The sequence below is a fragment of the Rhinolophus sinicus genome, linkage group LG14 (assembly GCF_036562045.2).
Source record: "Rhinolophus sinicus isolate RSC01 linkage group LG14, ASM3656204v1, whole genome shotgun sequence".
Classification (NCBI taxonomy): domain Eukaryota; kingdom Metazoa; phylum Chordata; class Mammalia; order Chiroptera; family Rhinolophidae; genus Rhinolophus; species Rhinolophus sinicus.
Genome location: NC_133763.1, coordinates 52,657,680 through 52,677,942, shown reverse-complemented (window position 1 = coordinate 52,677,942; position 20,263 = coordinate 52,657,680). Strand labels below are relative to the sequence as shown.

At 52.1% G+C, this 20,263-nt stretch overlaps 1 protein-coding gene across 1 annotated transcript in view; it reads right to left on the bottom strand.

Moving 5' to 3' along the window:
* The window catches only part of INTS3 (integrator complex subunit 3), a 32,861-nt gene extending 15,677 nt beyond the window's left edge, over positions 1-17,184 (bottom strand). The window contains exons 1-7 of the mRNA XM_019713280.2: positions 16,321-17,184; positions 9,653-9,736; positions 8,774-8,857; positions 4,222-4,335; positions 3,944-4,028; positions 2,523-2,589; positions 230-374 (exon numbers count right to left, since the gene is read on the bottom strand). Coding sequence (XP_019568839.2) covers positions 230-374; positions 2,523-2,589; positions 3,944-4,028; positions 4,222-4,335; positions 8,774-8,857; positions 9,653-9,736; positions 16,321-16,464 — 723 coding nt within the window. The 5' untranslated portion in view covers positions 16,465-17,184. The remainder of the gene's footprint in view (positions 1-229; positions 375-2,522; positions 2,590-3,943; positions 4,029-4,221; positions 4,336-8,773; positions 8,858-9,652; positions 9,737-16,320) is intronic.
* Positions 17,185-20,263: the final 3,079 nt, after the last annotated feature.

The window sequence follows — 20,263 nt, the reverse complement described above, 5'->3', positions numbered from 1 at the left end:
TGCAGATGAGCAGGACAGTCCCTAGGTAGCCAGAGCAACAAGCGGCATTTCTGGGGAGTAGCCGGTTTCACACTGATCCCCCACCCTTCCGCCCCCATCTGTCAGGATGATGGAAAACACCGGCCCCTGGCCCCTGCGTCTCGCCAACGTGACCTCACAGGCGCAGGTGGCTGCACAGAGCGTCCACGGGGGGCCGTCCTGGGCTGCAGCCCCAGACGCTCGTCCTCACCCGTTCCCGCAGCAGCGAGATGCAGAAGTCCACCTCCTTCTGCCGCAGGGACTGCAGCTGGGCGGTCCCGTGGTGGTCCACGACCAGGCGGAGGTACGTGTACACGGCCATTGCGATGAGGATACTGCTCTTCAGCACCCACTCCCTGCGGGGACGGAGGAGCCACCTGCACGTCGGCCCTGCGCCCCTCCGCGCGCCCGGCTCAGGGCCTGAGGGTGCTGTCGCCATCTAGGGCTATTGGCTGGCTGGGCAGGGGACGACTTCCTGCTCCTGCCCCAGGTGCCCAGGAAAGGTCAATGCGGAACGGAAGCCTTTCTCTTTACCACACAGCTCCTGGCTTCCACTGAAACCGCTCTGTTTGTGACTCACGCTTTCACACACTGACAGAGCGCTTCTCAGGTGCCACACTGTGTCAGGTACTAGGGACAGAAATAAACCAGAGCTTCCTCCCCGGTCAGACAGCGGGGGTGGGGGTGTAAGTGTCCCGAAGTCAGCGGTTCCTAAGTGAGGTCCGCGGACGGCTGGGTACCCTGGCGGTTTTAAACACACTGCGCGGGCCCTCCCACCATGCTTCTCACTCGCAGCCACCGTGCCACAACGTTCCCCGGGCTCTCTCCAGCCACGGGTTCCACTCCCAGACTCTGAGTCACCTGCCCTAAATCACAATCTGAAAAGAACAAGATTTGGGACGCAAAGCCCATTTTCCCAGGAGTTGCAGATGTCCCTGGGGGAAAGGGGGCAATGAAAGAATTGTGTGTGCCCTGCTGCTTTACAAGGGGAGAAATACACAGTGGGGAGAGTCCGAAACACCAAGGCTGTCACCAAGTGCCCAAACTGGGGCCTTGTCTCCCCCAACAAATAGTTTGTAATGGCTTTGGCACCGCTGCTGGAAGGAGGGAACCAGAGGAAGAAAGTTTAATTAATCCAACCAGGCAACATCCTGATTCCGGAAAAGTGCTCAAGCCACCTAATTAAGAGACTTTGGCCCTTTCCTTTCACAGAAGGAAAGCAATAGCCAGGGACACTGGGGAGGGTCCCCCTCCCCCGCCTGCTACCCTGTAATTCCGTAGCCCTAGAGACACTGGGGAGGGAGGGAGACGGAGGGCGTGGCAGAAGACAGTTTTCAACTTCCAGGGACTCAGTGGCACCCAAGGATGGGAGGGTTTTGGAGAACAGGTGGGGCAGTTCCCTGACACTCGTACAGAGACTGCCTAAGGGAGGGAGATTCAGCTTTAAGGTATGGGACAAGTATCCGACAGCAGGAACAAAGTGAGAACAGTCACTTTTGAGGATGATTGCTAGCAGAGATGACGAGCATATCTGACTCCTGGGGTGGGATAATGAAGAGAAACAGGAAAGGGAGACCCTCTGAGCCAGGACGCCAGAAAGGCACAGCGACCTCAGAGAAGCAGAGGCCTGGCAAGAAATGGCGAGGCTCTCGTGCTGAGCAACGGAAGACATGTCCCCAGCTGCCGCGGACGTCCATGCCCAGGGCACTAGGTGGCACTGCACAGCACACCTGGCACAGCTCTCAAGCTGGGGCAGAGCACAGAGCACAGCCTCCTCTTCCTCGAGTGTGACTAAGGAGGGGGGCCATTCTGCGGAAGCGCAGGAGACTGGTTGCTATTAGCATCTCGATCCTTTGACCACTATGGGGTCCCCCCGCAGGGCTGGACTCTGAAACCACGCATCTGGAAGTCTGAGGCCACGAGACCAGGAGGAAGGCCTTACCCCCACCCAAGTTCAGCTCTCATCAACTTTCTGGTCCTCTGATGGGGAAGGGGCTAAATCAGCAAGAAAACCCAACAGGGCCCCTTATGCCCCCCTCTCCCCCACTGGAGCCTCCAAGCCCCACGTGCAAACTCGAGCAGAAATCCATTACCTCCTCACTCCCACTGCCCCCCGGGCCACTTCGACAAAAGGGGAGTAGGGGACGGATGGAAAGTCTTGGAAGGGAGAAAAGGGGTACCTGCCAGGCCTGGGCACTTGGCTGGCCCCACTCTGCTGAGCTCATGCTCCCCTCGCTCCCCCCAAAGACAAACATTCCAAGGAGGTCTGGATCAAAAATAAACCCTTATCAGATGAAACGCGTTTTTCCTGGGCTCTGAGATATTTCAGGAAGACCTTCGTTCCCACTCCTTCATCCCTGGGGCCACACTAGGCACTCACTCCTCCCCTCGTCTCCCTCATCCGCCTCCGCGTCTCCACCTAAGGTGTTTGGGGCCACCGAACGTCCTCACACACCCGTTTCACCCGTTTCCCACCCTCACCCGCCTTCCACAGGGCGCTCTACCTCTGCTCCGTCAGGATATCCAGAACACTCTCCGCCAGCCAAATATTCTTTGCTGTAACATCCCCGCCTGGTCAAAGGGGGAGAAAACAGAGAATCAGAAAGACTAATTAGCAACTCCAATCATCCAATCCATTTCTGCACCCGTCCCGCTGGTCAATCCTAACTGGTGTCCCATCACTGAGGTTCTGAGTGCTGGAAAAACTGCCCATTGTTCTGCCAGGCGTTCAAGTTTCCCCCTTGGCCTCCAGAGAGAAGAGAAAGGAAGGTTCTGGATTTTTCCAGAAACCAAAGCTGCAACTTTTCCACAGACTGGGGTTGGGAGTGGGACTACTGCGCCCCTCGAAAGAGAATGTCTGTGAAGGAGACATGAAAAGCCCACAGCTGGACAGAAAGGATGCTTTCCGCACAGGCCTGAGAGACGCAGTTGTCTGGTTACAGCTGCACTGCAGCCTCTGCACGTCTCAAATCCTGTGTCAGGCTCATGACAGGCCGAGGGTTTCTTGTTTCCAGGCATCAGTCTACGGTGCTAGCTAGGGCACTTCCTGGGGCAGGATTAACATGCAGCAGCGCCAGCCCAAAGCCTTAGGATGGGAAGTGGGGACTGGCAGTGCCAAACAGGGAAGCAAATGCCAGCAGAGTGGATAAAAGTAGCCAGGGCAAGGCTGTGTCTTGCCCCAGGTCCTAATTTAAAAATTCCATGTTCACATAGTCACACATCACATACATTAAGGTTTATACGCATCAAAACAGGCGTATCAGCGTTATATAAAACAGAGGAAACAAAGAACCAGTGGGCAAGGGGAGACAGAGAGACAGGGACATTTTCAAACACACGCATGCGATCTGGTGCGTAGGCGAGGCGGCAGGGCCAGGCCTCTGGGATTCGCCGTGGCTCCAACAGACGCCACCAATGCCAAGAAGATAATAAAACCTAAATGTCAGGGTCTGTTCTCTGACATGGTTCGTCCCTCAAACTGGCCCTAATCAGATGTCATAGTTATTAGAGAGCAAGAGCTCAGAAACGGGGGTGGAGGCAGGGAACATGTCTGGGTTTCTGAGAGCGTAATGTGATGAGAACTAATTATTTGCCCTCACTTCTCTCCCCATTCTTTCCAGACCCTTCCTGATCCAATACACCATGAAACCCCACCCACAGTGAGGCCTGGCGAACACAGGCCAACTATTGTACGTCAGGCCCCGAGTCTGGCAGGAAGGAGAATGAGGCAGGGCCCACTGCTTCAAAAGGCCCCCAGTGATTTTCCAAGTTCTATCTGCAACGTAAGTGGCCAGGAGGCGCCTGCATACGGAGCAGAGTCTACGTGACCCAGGAAGGGAGTCCCTCGGGCACCCAGTCAGGCCCATGGCCTGGATTTGGTCTCTGGGCTCCTCTTTCTTCTCTGAGCTCTTGTCATCAAACTCACCGGCAATCTGCTTCATGAATGTCATGCAAACACCATCGGCTCCCAGAACCCCACTCTTCACTAGTTCCCGTACCAACCACACCAACTGAAGGAGAGAGGAAAAGACAGATGAAGAAAAGTGCCTTGGAACCCGAGAACGGGGCTAATCCAATCACATCACAGCCCAGGTGCACAAAGGCAGGGAGAGCTCTGTCAGCCCCGGTCCTTCCATCCGGGTCCCCAGGAGAGGCTCCGCCCTCTGCCACACCTCTGAGCTGCTCTCTCTGCTCTGGCCTTACCTGGGTACGGCAGGTATCCTGCAACTTCAAGTACTTCTCCATGAGGACCTGGTTGATTTTATTCAGGACGAGATTCATGCCGTCGCGACTCACCAGAGCCAAGTCCCGGTAACACTGTGAGGACAGAGCTTTGTGAGTGGAAGGTGGGCTCTGGTGAGTCCCAACTTGCCACTCTGGAGGCTGTCCTTCCACGGGGCTCCTCCGCCCCAAACCTACCCCTTGCGCAGTGACATGGCGGGAGGGGCCGAGCTCCTCTAATAGGCAGAAAAGCCTGCTAAGTAAGAAAGGCGCCCTGCCCCCCATCTCCCTTCGTAGGAAGTACCACAGTGATGCCACAAGCTGAGCAGAACCGGGTGGAGGCCGGCCATCTGCTTTTCATCTGCTAGTAAAAGGTCACCGTAGAACGGGCTTGGTTGAACAGGCTGGAAAGGCCCCCAAAGAAGTGTTGAAACCTGCACTGACCCAGCCAGATGAAGCAAAGGGCTAGGAGTAGGAAGGGAAGACGAGGCCCCGGAAAGAAAGGGCAGAACCGCACTGAACTTTCTTAACTGAATGTCTTCCTTCTTTTCTCTGGGCTGCCCTTGGCTTCTGCCAAGTATTGGAAAAGGAGGGGTCCTTAAGCATCCCCACCCCTGGAGGAGGTGAGGGAGGCAGGCCAATTCCCTGCGGGTTCTTGCTTCCCCTCCCCCCAGAGACCAGCCTCCTGGAGAGCACCTTAGGGGCCTCATTAGCAACCTCCTTAGCCTGCTGTGCTCTGTGCTGTCAGGGTCTCGGCACCAAGGGCAAAACTAGGGAGGCAGCACCCCACGACCTCAGACGGCCGGTACAGGGGGGGCACCAACCAGAACAGCAAGTGCAAAGGCTAAACGCACTGGCATCGTGTGGGCACTTCGTACTGTACGCATTGTCACATTTGAATCATGTGACAACTCTTTGAAAGAGCTACTATTTATTCTCTATTTTTACAGATGAGGAAACGGGCACAGAGAGGGTCACATAATTCGACGCAGGCCACACAGGAGATGAGAGGAAGACCCAGGATTCAAGCCCAGGCGGCCCAGGTCTGGATCCCGTGCTCTTAACCTCCCTGCACCACGGTTACAAACAACCCAAAGGACGGATGCAGGTTTCCGGTGGCCTTGAGCGCGCTACATTTCTAACCTCTTTCATCTAAGTGCTCAGAAGAGAAGTTGTCCTCAAGACCAGCTGCTGCCTGGCCTTGGCGTGACAAGGGGCTACGAGCAGATTAGCTCCTGTCACTTCCTCTAGCATCTATTGTCCTTGAGTCAAACTCATTAATCTGATGAAAATACCCACACTTGAGAATCTCCCAGGTGTCACAAACCTTTCAGATGCTAAGGAGAAGTTCATTACCGTCTGACTCCATGGGGGGAGGGCTGGGAGGTCAAAAGTGTAAGCAGGGAAACAAGGAAGAGATAAGGGAACCCAGAGTGTTGGGAGCTCCTGCAGAGGCGTGACACAGAATGGCAGGGACATGAGGGAGGGAGAGGCAGAAGGAAAATCTTATGTCGCGCCCAAGAGAGACACCACGGATCAGAGGAGAGCCCCGTCTGTTCAAACAAAGCAGCAATCCAGAAAGGCAGAAGAGAACCAGGACCCGGAAGCAGGACGCATCTCTCGGAGACACAGGGTCAGGTGAGGGCAGCAGATACCGTCCGCGTCCGCCCGATGTCCTCCTCCAGCTGGGACCCTGTCAACCACAACTGCTGGTAACACGTGGCAGCTGGGTACTAGGGCTATCATATTCCTTACGTTGCCAGTGGTCTCACCAACCTGTGCCAGTTTGCTGACCGGCTCGGAAGGTACACAGACGGGGAAAGAAACTCAGTGGGGAACAGAGAAAAGAAGCAGAGTCCCCACAGAAAGTAGGGTGGCAGGATGGACTGAGCCAGCACACCTGTTCTGACAGCGACCGCCTGGGGAGGAGGGGCTCCAGCCTAGGCCCCCACACCCCCGCCTCCTTTCTGGAGCTGCTGCGGAGGGAAGTACTGGGTCGAGAAGGATCAAGAAGGGCCAGGGCCTGGGTCCTGAAGCCCTGGATGGAGACCTTGGCGAGAATGTCAGGCCCTTCCCTCTGTGTGCGGACTGCGAGAGCCTGCGTGGAAGCTACGGCCTCCAGCTTAGCCTCCCTGCTCACCACAGGCCCCCGGCCAGGCCTGCTCCCAGCTACTCAGACATCAAACAGGAAATAAATAAGCTCAAAGAATATAAACATTGGTAGGACTTGCCAAGAGGACACATGCCAAGTCAAGAAGGTACAAATGGAACAAAAGTCACTCTCGGCCAATACCGGACCTGTCTCCTGCTGGGTTCTCTTGCCCAATCCAGCCTCGTCCCACCCACAGGAGTCCCGCTGAGCCTGCCTGCCAGTCCTGAGCACACTTCTCATGTGTTCCAGACTCAGTTTCTGCGAGCACCCTCGGCATCGCCCCCCCCCCCCCCCCGTGAAGAAGCAGGAACAAACAAATCTCCATCCATCCTGAGGTGTCAGTGCTAGAGACAGAAGTAACCCCAGAGAAACCCTTAGAAGCACGCCCCTTGTTTCAGCTGCCGCCTAAAACAATGATTAGGACCCATCCTCATCAGCAGCGCCACCTAAACTCCTGCAGGACACAGGTATTTTGTGACACCACCACCCTTTGGGGGAAAAGGATCAGCGCGCAGACCCCACCATCCTGACCTGGCTGACGGTCTCTCACTCAGTCACGGACACTTCCTCACTCGCCTAAAACTGTGTCTCCTATTTCCCCACCTCCACCCCCTTCGTCTGAAGGCCTGACCTGGGAGCTTGACCCCCAGGAGGCTCCCAGGTGGGGGGTTTACTTGGAAACCTGTAGCAGGTGAACATAACCCTGGTGCAGCCGTCAACAGCAACGAGACCCCAGGTGAGGCCTCGGGCCGCCATGATGAGGCTGTTATGGGACAAGAAGGAGGCGAGGGGCTCCGGCGCCTTGGCGTGACTGGATGGCCACGTACGGGACGTCATCGGCACGCCCAGGGCAGAGCCCTGAGGCCTCTCACTGCCAGGCCAGAACAGCCCACACCCCGGCCCCACTGGGCTTTACCCCAGCTGATTCCAATGCCACCTGAACCAAAACACCAGCGGGCAAGGCCACCTCGCAGTGACATGACTAAATGAGGTGTTAACTGCATTTATAAAAAGTCACCCTAGAGAAAATTAAACCTCAACCCCCCACCTCTACACCCCCATCTTGGTCAACAATTTCTTTAAAACGGGCTGGACTGGCTCGCATCCCTGTTTACCACCACCAAACTGGAGGTCGTCGTTTGCCTTCGAGGATCCTGCTGGTAAATTCAGCATAAAATTGAAATGCCAATTCAACAAACGAGGTCCCAGCCCAGAAGTGGCCTGTGAAACCAAGGACTGGTGACTACTGGCTGCCCCCATCGCCTGCGCCCCCCACACCAGCTGGCATCAGAGGAGGACAGACACATCAGCTTGCGACGCCTGCAAGTGCTTGCCCTGAGGTCACGTCAAGCAGCTCTGCCAGGGGGCCCTGGGTGTCCTGTGCTTGTCCTGAGAATGCGTCTTCTTTGGTATTCCTTGTACAAATGGCAACGTCTCTGACCGCCAGTCACCTGACAGGTAAACGGGGAGCACGTGGGGAGAGGGGCAGAGCCACCCGTCTCATACGGCTTTGTGGGAGGATCAAATGACAGCCTGTCTGGACAGAGCCTAACACAACGCTGGGCACAGAGCCCACGTGTCCCCTTCCGCACCCCGTTGCCCAGGGAAGGGCCAGAGAGAATATGGAACCCCCACTCCGAGTTCTTCTCTCTTAGTGCCGCACCGCTAATGCCAGAGACCACACGCTTCTAAACCACCACGCCAAGACTCAAAGGGCACAGAATGGCTGGGAAGGGGAAATGTGGAGGCGCCAAAGGCAGAATTTTGCTACGTTATTACAGAAAGAACAGAATCCAGAGAGCTCGTCCCTCACCTCAAGGAAGGACACCACTGAAAATATTCCACGTGAAGGAGACTCTGTCTGTGGAGCGCCCCACACGCGCTTTCACACCGCTCTCCTCGGGGGCTCTGATCCGGGTCCTCCAGTGTCCCCTCGTCACTGCACTGTCCCTGCAGCCTTAGTGAACGCTCCGCTCGCTCGCTTGCATCCTATCTGCAGCTGTGCTAAGCCTGCCTTCTCTTGCCCTGCCAGGAATGGGCCCTGCAAACTCCTCTGGATACGAACCACCATCGGACTTGGTCACAGTTGTTCCGTTCTCTGGATTAAATCCCAACTCTTTTAGCCTGGACGCATACATCTAAAATGTGAAACTCTTTCAGTGTTTTTTTACACTGGCAACTGCCTTCTCTTGCCCTTTAGCACCAGAATCCAGAGAGAGAGAAAGGAATTCAGTCAGAGTGACTGCTCACTGCGTAGACAGGGAGCGGTAACCACCCTGAGAGGACCAGGCGGCCCAGCTCTGGTCACAGGGCCAGGTACGAGGCACCACGTAGTCCCAGCTCATACTGACAAGGCCGGGGGTCCCCAGCAGCGCGTCTTACCTTCTGCGCTTGGGCAGGTTCAGTGAGGACCAGGGTGAAGAGGCCCAGGCAGACTTCCTCGTGTTGGGGGGGACCTTTGCACACCTGGGACACAGGGAAGGAAAAAAAACGAGTTGTCACTCATAGGAGCAAAGCTCTTGAGGGCAGTTTCCCCCAGAAAACATGGGCCTCCTGCCTAACCTGCAAAGGAGAATCATCAACTCCAAAATCTGATAACTTCCTTCTCTTAACAGGGATGGGACATGTTTCAGGGGCAAGGAGGAAGGCAGGACGGACCCGTATTGGTTTCTCCAAGGCTGGATGCAGGCCAAGGGCAGACAAGTGTAAGTGTTTAAAATGGAAGAAAAATCCTCCTCCACCCCTTGACTAGACTATAACAGCCCTCGGCAGAGAGGGAGCTGCAAAGAGTCAGTCATGGAGAACCACGCACACCCACGGCCAAGACCGTGGGCAAACCACTGAACCGCTGCCACTGGTAAGGTGAAGACACAACAAGAATAGCTGACTACTGGTAAGTAGGTAACACTTACCAGACATTCATCACGTACTATTATTCTAAGTCCTTTACACGCACTCTTTCAATTCCTTTCAACCTCACAGACTGATTAGGAAATGTAAAATATGGGAGGATTGGCAAAGAAAAAAGTCACTAAAGTCACTAGAGAACTGTGAGTTACTTTGTGAAGTTGTTATTTCAAGACGTCTCAGGCTCCAAGAGATGGACCCCACAGGGGGAGACAGGGGCCCAGAGGCCTGGCTCAGGGAGCGCAGACGCTGACCTCAGTCCCCTCACGCCTAGCCACTGCAGTCTCCATCCAGCAGGTCATGTCTCAGAGCTTTCAGAGAAGCAGCCGTGGGACGGGGGAGCCTCATACTCACATAGGCATTAAGGGCGTCATTGGCCTCTCTCTCTGAGACCCCAGTAGTCATCGATGTCACAATGCTCATACATCTTTCCAACCTCTGCGAAAGGGGGAAAAAAATTAAGAGTATGTCACACCAGTAAAGTTAGAAAAGAAGTTCCACAAAGTAAAAAAAAAACAAAAAAAAACAGTATCTCACGCCACTACCTACGAAGTACTTCTGGCCCCAAAGAAGTTTTCAAAAATTCCAACCTCATCATATCTCTAGATCTAGCTCCCAGTTAATAAGTCAGTTCAGGGACATAATCAGCAAAACCCAGAAGGTGGAAAACACGACAGGTGGCTTGGTTTCTTTGATACATAAATTGCAATGAAAAAAAGCAGGGAGGGAGAAGCCCACATATTAAAAGATAAATACCTACGTAATAAACAGAGAAAGGAAGGCCCCTCCTTACAGTGGCATGTCAACTAATAAATGCAGAAGGAATGACAGGGGTGGTAAAGAATGCAGGCAAATATCATCAATGGATGCTAAAACCAGAAGTAAAACTTACACAAGCAAGAAGGTATGTACATAGGTTCAAAACACTTATTAATTACAAAGGGAAAACAGAACCGCAGGAAATCCTGGAGGACACCACCTGAACCAAATGACCAAAGCTAATGTCCCCAAGAATGAGACAAACTGACACCTGACACTACACGCCTCCAATGGGCGGCACTGAGAAGGCTGTAACACCGCTTCTACGGTTTTCTTGACAAAAATGCGTCTCAGTCGCATCATGAAGAAATTTCAGACAATCCAAACTGGAAGATATTCTACAAAATAACTGGCCTGTCAAAGTGTTTAAGGTCATGAAAGACAAAACTGGACTAAGAGCTGTTTCAGATTAAAGAATGAAAGAGACAGTACACAGACTAGGACTGTGATAGACATTTTTGGGATAACCGCTAACACTGGAGTATGTGCTACAAATCAGACAATAGTAACATACCACTGTTAAAACGTTTAACCTTGATAGTAGCACAGTGGTTAGTAACAGAAGACCCTTGTTCTTAGGAAATCCACACTAAAGTATGTAAATCTCAAGTGACATTGCGGCTGCGATTTACTCCCAAAAGGCAAAGATAATATTGTACACAGAGAAAGACGCCGACAAAGCAAATGTGAGTTACTGGTGACTCTGGGTGAAGAACACATGAGAGCTCTATACGTTATCATTTGTCTCTAAGCTTCAAATTATTTTTAAAAGTTATTAAAAAATTAAACAGATGTATCAACCGAACGCAACGGGTGGTCCTTGTCTGATTACTGATTTCAACAAACCAATTATAAAAAGAACTTACGAGACAATCAAGAGAAATTCGAGCACTGAATATTACATTGAGGAATTATTGTTACTATTTCGAGGTGTGGTCTCGTGGCTGTTACAGAAAAGTCCTCCTCTCTCAGGCACATATATGAAGTGCCTACAGATGAAACGATGTATCTTGGATGGGCTTCGACACAGTCCAGACTGGGGGAGAACACAGATTGCCACCTGCCGATAAGCACTGAAGCAGAGTGATGCTTACACAGCAGTTCTACTATTCTCTCTACTTTTTAATGTTTGAAATGTCTCCTCAAAGAAGATAAAAACAAACTTAAGGAAACTGGAGTGTGAGGAAAGAAAAGGACCAATGGAGAACAAAAGGCCAAAGCAAAAAGTGCCAGCAGTGTCTCGTCACACAGGGTAAGGGGGCAGCTGCATTCCAGCCCGTCCAGCAGCCACTCCGGCTGCACAGGCAGCTCTCACACGGCCTGTGCTCCACATCCGGTAGACACGCGTCACTGGTCCCCGGTCCCCGTGCCAAAGCCGTACTTATGCTAAATACTGACAAGATGCTGACAAAATGCATCTCATATTAAGTCAGTGGGCCTCTCTGTGATCACCACCTAAACTACTTCCTGAGTCTTTTATCTTGAGAATAAACCCAAAAACCTTTCAAGGAAAATCACTTCCCACAACGTAGCTACTGGCCAAACAGGGCCAAACAGGGCAGCGGTTTGCTTCCCCCGACCCTCCAGGTCATCCCACAAAATCTTGCTGAGACCTGGTTCTACTACAGCCCTCGGAGGACAAATAGGATGATGGAAGCGAGACCCTGGGACGAGGCAGCCACATTTCTCCTGGGACCCTCACCCCTGGCGAAGAGTGCAGGGTGACACGGGGCAGAGAGGCTGAAGGCAAGGCGCTGCCACAGCCACACCTCAACCTAAAGCAGGCCCGAAGCCACTGGGGTTTGGCGGTATCACAACTTCAACACCCGGCAGCAGGTCTGACTACGCCTCCAATTAGGTCAGACCAGCTGCCTGGCCTCCTTCACCGGCACCTGCCACCTGCGTACTTGTGAACAGGAGCTGTGAGGTGGGTCACAGGAAAGCTGGGCTGTGACTCTCAGCCCACCCCGCCCACAGCGCCGAGGTCCATCATTACCCAGGCTCACTCCTGTACGATAAGGGGAGGGAGGAAACCCCCAGGTTGCATTTTCTCTTCTTAAACTTCAGCCCTCAGCACCCACGATATCGACCAATGATGGGGCATCAGTGCCTGCAGCCACCAGGGCCGCACTGTTTGTGCTGGCAGTTCTGGGGCGCCCTCCTCGCCCTGCCTGGGCTAACAAGCAGTTTCAGAGCGGAGGGAGACGGGCGAGAAGCAGCAGTACAGCATCCCTGAGTTCCAGACGGGGCTTCCTCCTCGAAGGAAGGAACCTGCCAACCGATGCACCAGGCAAACAGCAGCCAGCCAGTGAGCAAACTGACAACAGAAACCGCCCCCCCACTTGCCGGCCTTGGGCTAACCCTGGGGAGTTTCCCAGCCTCTCCAAACTCGGGTTTTGTCATGTGCACACAGAGATAAAGCCTGTATCAGGAGCTTGCTCTGAGGATGACAGGAGGTAACCTCCGTGAAAGACGGAACACACGGCCTCCGTGGGATCAGAACCGATTCGCTTGGTGAGGAGGCTCAGCAAGGGCACAGCTCATCTGTAAGGACCAGAGCACCCCACAGCCTCCACACTCCTGAAAACAGCCCTGCTCCTGCCGGGCGCAGGTCACTGACCGGCCAAAGAGCTCCCCCTCCCCCCTCCCCCCTGTAAACTCTTGCCTTCTAGGAGAGGAAAGGGGAGAGGAGAGGGAAGGAGGCCTGACCACCGCCTGCACCCCGATCCTCGTGCAGAGCCAGCTACACAGCTCTCCCTGCCGGCTGGCTGAGTCTCAGCTGTGACGTAACAGACCCCGGACTGAGGCAATTCTATGGGTCACTGCCCAGTCAAGAAGTGGCCTCCTGGAACAGGGAGGCCCAGCTAAGGAGGTGGGAAGTGGGAGAGGCCAGAAGTTGGACGCGTGGATGAAAGCAGTGGGGAAAGAAGCACGAGGGCCAGTCCTTCCCAGGCAGCAGGAGTACAGAAGACGTGCTCTCCCCCACTACAGGAACGGCTTTTCCAAACGGGGATGGGAGAACCAATTACAAGTCATTTGGGTTGACAGAAGGACTGCACCCCCTCAAAGAGGGCCAGATCCCCACAATCAAGGAGCAGTACCCCTCGCCCCCGAGTCTCGGGGCTCTTAGTAAAGCTGGAATCGTGTGTGTAGTTGCTGACAGCTGCGTGGAATGGCCGTGCTCCGAGTAAGCCCTCCACACAGCACCTTGGGAGCTGAGTAAATATTTACCATCTCCAGGAGCTTCTGAATTAATTTTTCTAGTACTAAGAGACCTGGCCATGGTTTCCATGACAGCAGCAGCAGGTGGAGTAGCAGCGGAGGGGGAGGTGGCCCTCCAGTTTGCCAGTATATATACAAATACACGTCCCTGAAGCTGGGGGGCTGATGTCAGAGGGCGCCCGCTCACCTCTCAGTTCCCCCTCCCTCAGCCAGGTGAATACACAGTCTGGTAAAAAGTGTGTGTGAAATACTCCCCTCTTACGGGAAGTCAGTGATGGCCTTGAAGGACTAAATTCCTCCATTTCAGAAAAAGATACGATCCAACCTGCAAAATCCCAAGGATCCACGTTAGCAAAGTTACTGAACACACTGCGTTCCAAGCATTCTACAAGTTAGAGACACCTGTGCATGAAATGAGGCTTTAAGGGGGGGGGAAGTTAGAGATGACGCAAAGCACATTCCCTAGAGATCTGGCCCCGACAAGGTAGGAATTCCTCCCTGGAGAAAAGCTGGGAGGGGCATCCCTCCAACCACAGGCAACCCTGAGGCCTGTCCACAGCTTAAGAGCAAGTGCTGGCTTGTTGGGGCCACAGCTCCCGCCTTCAGCTGACTCCCCAGTGGACCAGGTCCTTCTCGGCAGAGGGACGACCAAGAGCTGTGAAGACTCGTGAGACTAAGAGCTACGTGTCCTAAACGCCTCCAATCGGGCACTATTTTTATCTCATTCCTCACATGGGGATGGGGATGGACAAGACGTCCCTCTTCAAAGAGAGGAACAGGGCCAAGGAGAAGAAAGGCGACAACACGGTCCCTTGGGTAGAACTCACGGTCCCCCACCCGTGCTTCGTACTCCAGACGCCTAAAGGGCCTTTTCTCACCATGCCAACTCCAGGTTCCCCAGTCTCATCACTACCCTGACCAGCTTTTGTTCTTTTAACCTTCCAGTGGGTGTGTTAACTGAGTCTTTCCATAGTAAGCTCTGGAAGGCAGACCTTGGGTCTCCCTCATCCTACCTTCCTATTACACTCAGCGCACAGGAAGCTCAGAAAACTAGCTCTGAGCTCCTGGGCAATAGATAGGCCTGCGTTGGAAAATAACCAAGCCAGAACAAGCCGAGATCAGTCAGTCAACGTCAGGAGTTGATAACTTCTGTGTGCAGAGCTCTGTGGGGAGACACGGCGGAGGAAGCCAGTGAGTCCTGCCCTTAGAGACACTCTGGTCTAAAGGGAAACACACGTAGGATTAAAAACAGAATGGCAAGGCTTGCTGGAAAATTCAAATGCAAAGGACAAAAGGGCAAAGAAGGGAAGGGAGAGCCCAAGACATGCTGGGAAAACTCAACACCAAGGATAGCAGAGAAAAAAAGAGACCCTCTCTCGCCCTTCTCCCTGGAAACAGTTGAAAGTTCACGCTCAGACAGTCCAAAAAAGCAAGAAAATAAATGCTTCCTCTCTTTTGTGGTCCCCTCCTGCCCTATCACTTCGTTTACTAGCAAACACGTCACTGCTCAGAGGAACAGGTTGCTGTACTGCTCTGTGGCACAAATTAGAGCAGCGGCAGGATGACCCTTCGGGCCATCAGGGTGGGAAATCCAACCTTTGGGGTCTCTTCCCCTCCACGCAAACTGGTAGAGGGATCAAAGGCAGTCAGCTGCTTTCTTTCTACAGTTCCAGAGCTCCAGTACTAGAACACAGGGCTCAATGAGAACTTTGACAATGACCGTGGCCATTTCCAAAAAAGTGGGTAATTGAAACTGCCAGGCAATCCTCAAGTCATTTTTACTTGTTTTGAGAATACCTTATTTTTAGAAGCGCTGTGTATGTCCCTAATTATATCCACCTTAGCTGATAAAAACAACAGCAGAAAACAAACTGATGCATCTGAAAGCACACAGAATTATGGGGGAGACGCAGGATGGGAAGCCAGTCTGCCAGTAGACATCTGCTGACAGATACTCTGCAAAATTGCTACCCAGCCACCTCTTAATCCACTAAGTTTGTTTTTCGTATGTTCCACCATCTTCTGACTGAGCCAACATTTTTTTCCAACCTAAATGATGAATTCCACCTATCTGCCTGCCCACGCTCTAATATCTGATGAGGGCAGTGACAAAGTTAGAAACAGGGAAATGGCCAGTGAACTTACTCACCCTGCCCCTGCACAACCACTGAGTTGAATGTCTTAGGTCTTAGAACAGTTCAACAGTCCCGACCCGGCTCTGGGTCACATATTCCTAAGTGGGTCTCTCGGTGTGTGGCAGTGAAGACAGACACATGATCAACTCTGGGTTGTCAGGGACAGGGCGAGGGGAGGGTCGGCGACCTCCTAGTCTGAAATCCCCGCTCAGGTCCATTTTCATGGCCTCGCTGCACCCTCTTTCTCAGCATCTCTGTGTTTGTGCCCCCTTTTGTGTTCTGAAGGACAGTCCCTGAGGGCCCACTCACGCCCTCACCCACTGATGTAGTTGATTCTAACTAAACACCACTCACTTTCGGTAAGACTGCAATCATTCTAAACACCCAGGTGACACCACTGGCAGTTGACTGTGTCCACATGGGGTCAAGACTGTAACCGGGGTCCAAGGTCTGCTGCGAGATCCTGTCCGCCCCAAACACACACACACACACACACACACACAAATACATTACTTCTCAACTCAATAGATGACCTACATCTGAAACATTAAGGATAGCTGTGGCCTGTGTGTGGAAAAGAATGTGAAAATGAATCCGGCCGACCTGGATGCTGCACCCCTTCCTCATCGACACCCCCACCCATGTTCACGCGCGTGGCTGCTGTTGCTATGACAACCTGTCCAGGAAGTTGGCCCACACTTCTTCCTCCAGGAGCAGGAAGTCTGGAGCAGTGTTTGTGCTGCCTTAGAAAAAACGTGAAGGCCTCCCCCCCCCCACCCCCGTATCCGCTCCAGCATCCCTCCTCAACCCAGTTTCTTAACTCCCTTCCCCACCCCCCACACCTACCTCCTCTAACTCATCCTTGGCATCCAAACTGGTGGAAAGTAGCAGCCTCCCCCCTCCTGGGGCTCCTGCTCCCGCTCCTCCTCCACCTCCCGCTGCTCCCGAAGCAGCTGCTGCTGCTGCCCCCTTTCCCTTCTGTAACTCCATGGCTGCGGCCGGGAGACGGGAAAGGGCCGGGGAGTGGGCCGGTGGGAAGGCCTGGAAATGGGGAGCTCTGGGGTGCCAGGGACAGGGGGCGAGGGGCTAGTGGGGGCGGGGAGGGAAAGGGCCCCGGCCGCTGCGCTCCTCCCCGCTCCCCGCGAGGCCGCGCCGGTGGCGGCGGCGAAGGCGGACGGCCTCCGGTCCTGCCCCCGAGCGGCAGCGCCGAGGAGAAGCCGCCAGCTCCTGAACACGCTGGGGAAGGGTCTGCGCCCCTGTGGGCCGGGCAGCAGCGGCCTCCGGCCCCGGGGAAGCGGGGGGGGCCCCTTCTGGCTCTGACCCTCAGCGAAGTCGGGAAAACCTTAAGTTTCTGCTCAGGAGGTGGGCGAAAGAGGAGTCCTGCCCCGAAGTACGGGCTAGGACACCTTCCTGGTTGGTGCCTCAAGGCTTGGGCTGCGAGGTTCCTTAGGGTCCGGCCCCGGGGGGGAGGGGGAGGCAGTGAGCGCTATGGGAGGGCACCGAGGACCAGCTTCTCCCTACACCACACAGAGGCGGCCATGGTGGAAGGGCGGGGGGTGGGAAGGCTGAGGGCGACGGCGGGGGAGGGGAGGAACCGCGGAGCCCCGCGCCGGAAGTGAGCCGTCGCGGTCCCCGGCCTCCGCCAATGGCGGCTTCCGCGGTGGCGCTGAGTCTCAAAGCACTAGGCGGACGACGGCCTTTTCCTCGGCTGCCAATGGTATTGAGGCGAAGAGACACCGATCTGATGGACAGCTAGGATGCCCAATCGCGTCTCTTGTTTGCTCGCGGGGGCGGGACGGGCCGACTTCCCGGAGGTGGGGTGGGAGTGCGAGGTGATGGGGAGGAGCGAGGCTGCGCCTGCGTGCGCTCAGGCGCACGCGCGGTGCTGGCGTTCGCCCTTGTTTCCTCCCTCCATCTGGAGCTTGGGTGGGTAGAGAAATCCGGGAACTGTCCCTGGGTGGCTTTGGGAACCCCCAAGCCCAGCTACTAATTGGCCGTGTAGGGCGAGAGAGCGGCGCTCTATCCCTAAGCAGCCCCGGAGCAAACGCCATCAGATGTTACGGAGCCAGTTCCCAGAGCTGAGGGTGCATCACACAAGTGTATCTGCTCACGCGTGCAGTTGTTAGCTAGACGTTGAAAAACAGAAATGCATGGACCCACTTGTCCAAATTGAGTTGTGCCAACACTAGATCTTGCGAAATGTCACTAAGTGACGGAGTATCTGTCACTGAAGACATTCTACTCTCAGCCGTAGCCCAGATCTATTTTGAGTGCAGTGTAACCTTGATTGCATGAGTCCCTTTATACTTTCTGGTTCCCCATCTGTATCTCAGTAGCATTTTCCATTTTTTCAGGAGCACTGTAGGATTGTCTTACAGATCCAAAGACATCAAATTTCACTATTTAAAAAAAATCCATATCTCAGACTTTATATAAAATGGAGACAAGGTCTTTGAGACTCATGGGAGTGAGCTCACTTTTTAAACTGGAAAACACTGTACAGATGTTAGCACCACAGGTGACCCTATCTCTACACTTGGCTTAGCATTTTAACTATACATACACTTGCTGAAGTGGTCCTTTAAGTTGACTCATTCATTCTTTTATTATATATTAGCATAATATATACGTTAGACAAGTCATTTTGACTTTCTGCAAATTATTTTACCCTTAAATTAGGAAGGGGCTTGGCTGATCTCTAAATACCCTTCCAGCTCTGGAAGTTCTGTTGAGTATGCTTTGAATTCCTTCAAAGTCAAAGCACTGCATTAGCCATGAAGAATATAAACTTAAGTCATTACAATAACTTTACTATGGGTCACTGGAAACACAAAGATATATTGTGAAAAAAGAAAAGTAAGGCTTAGAACCCCATATCTGTGCTTCTATTTATGTGTGGGTTTTTTAAAGTGGGAACTGGGGGAATGTATAAGTATACATTTGTAAATACAGAGACTGTCTCTGGAAGCATACACAAAACCCCCTGTAATTGTTGTCTCTGGGTAGGAGACTGGATGACTGGGAGATGGAGTGGGAAACTTACACTTTATATGCTTTGATGGTTTAAGATGTCTTGTGAGCAACATGGTGGTGGCCTACAAGCCGAGAGAAGGGGCCTCAGAATGAAACCTTTGCTAGCACCTTGACCTTGGACTTCCCAGCCTCCAGAACTGTGAGAAATAAATGTCTGTTGTTTAAGCCACCCAGTCTATGGTATTTTGTTATGGGCGCCCAAGCAGATAATACAGCTAGGATCTGAGACCCAAGGAATCTGGTCCCAGGGCAAGCACACTTCACCCCTACATCATACTGCCTTTTTATTAATACAAAGTAGAAAATGGAGTGGTGATTTGGAAATTTTTAACGTTTATAATTTTGTAGTTGTTTTTGTTAAACTCACTACAATGTACATGTATTATTTTTTAAATTAAAAAGTCCAAACGGGTGGCCGGTTAGCTCAGTGGGTTAGAGCACGGTGCTCTTAACAACAAGGTTGCCGGTTTGATCCCCGCATGGGCCACTGTGAGCTGCGTCCTCCACAACTAGATTGAAACAACTATTTGACTTGGAGCTGATGGGTCCTGGAAAAACACATTTAAAATAAATAAAATAAAATCCAAACAGGTCAAGAACAAAAGAAAAGATTTATGGATAAATAAAAGCATCTTTACTGTAATAAACTCCAAAAAACTGATAACGCTTTAATTCAAAGCACCTAGTTCTAAACCTAACACACGTGAAATCTTAAATAATCTAAATAATTACAAACAAGTGAATAAGTATTTGGGAATGTTGATTCACTACTCATTATTAGAAAGGCTTCTGGAAGCTCTAGATTGTCCTCCTAATTGCTTTATCTGGGTTAGTGTCAGTATTTGTCCCCAGCAACCCAAGAGCAGAAGCTTGTTATTTTTGACATTCATTCTTCTTTTTTTTTTTTTTTTTTGACATTCATTCTTTTTTTCTCCCAGATTCAATGAGTCACTAAAGGGCTCTTGAGTTTTTCTTAGAAATGTCTCTGGAATTTATCCCTCTCTCGCCAATACTATCTATAATATATATCTCCTTAGGGATTACAATGGATTTCCAAATCATTCAACATGCTGCCACTTCTCTAATTTTACTAAACTATCCTCTCAGATACCTTCTAAATTCTCAAATCCTCCCATCTTATCTGACTCATCCCTACCTAAGCAACATATTCTCCCAAGACTTATTTTAATTTCTGTAATTTAAAAAGAACTGTGTAAGTAATAAAAACTCATTATGACAATTCAAACATCAAAGTAGAAATGAACCCTCTTTTTCCCCCTTCACCCCATTCTCACTTCTGAGTCATCAATGTTACCAATATGTTGTATAACCTTTTCTATTTTTTCAAACATGCATAAACACACATCCACATGTGCATAGTTTATTTCTTTGGTTGGTTGTTTTCATTTGGTTTTTGAACAAAAATGAGATTATGTTCTACAAATTCTGCTTCTTGCCTTTTAAAATTAACATTTATATCCTGGCCTTTTTTTTTTTTTTCAAATCAAAACATGGAGCTCTACTAGCTTCATAATAGTTTCCTCCTGTCCCCTGGAGAACTTCAGCTCTACCCTGATTCTGTCCCTATCCAGTTGAGTTCCATAACAAAGGACCTTCCAGGTCAAAATCCAACCTGTCTAGAAGACAATTGAGTTTACAAATAGCAAGTTTTGGGGGGAGGGAGGCTACAGTTTTATTATTAATAAGAATAAAATAATAAGGCCTTAGAATCAAGAAGAACAAAAGATGCACAATG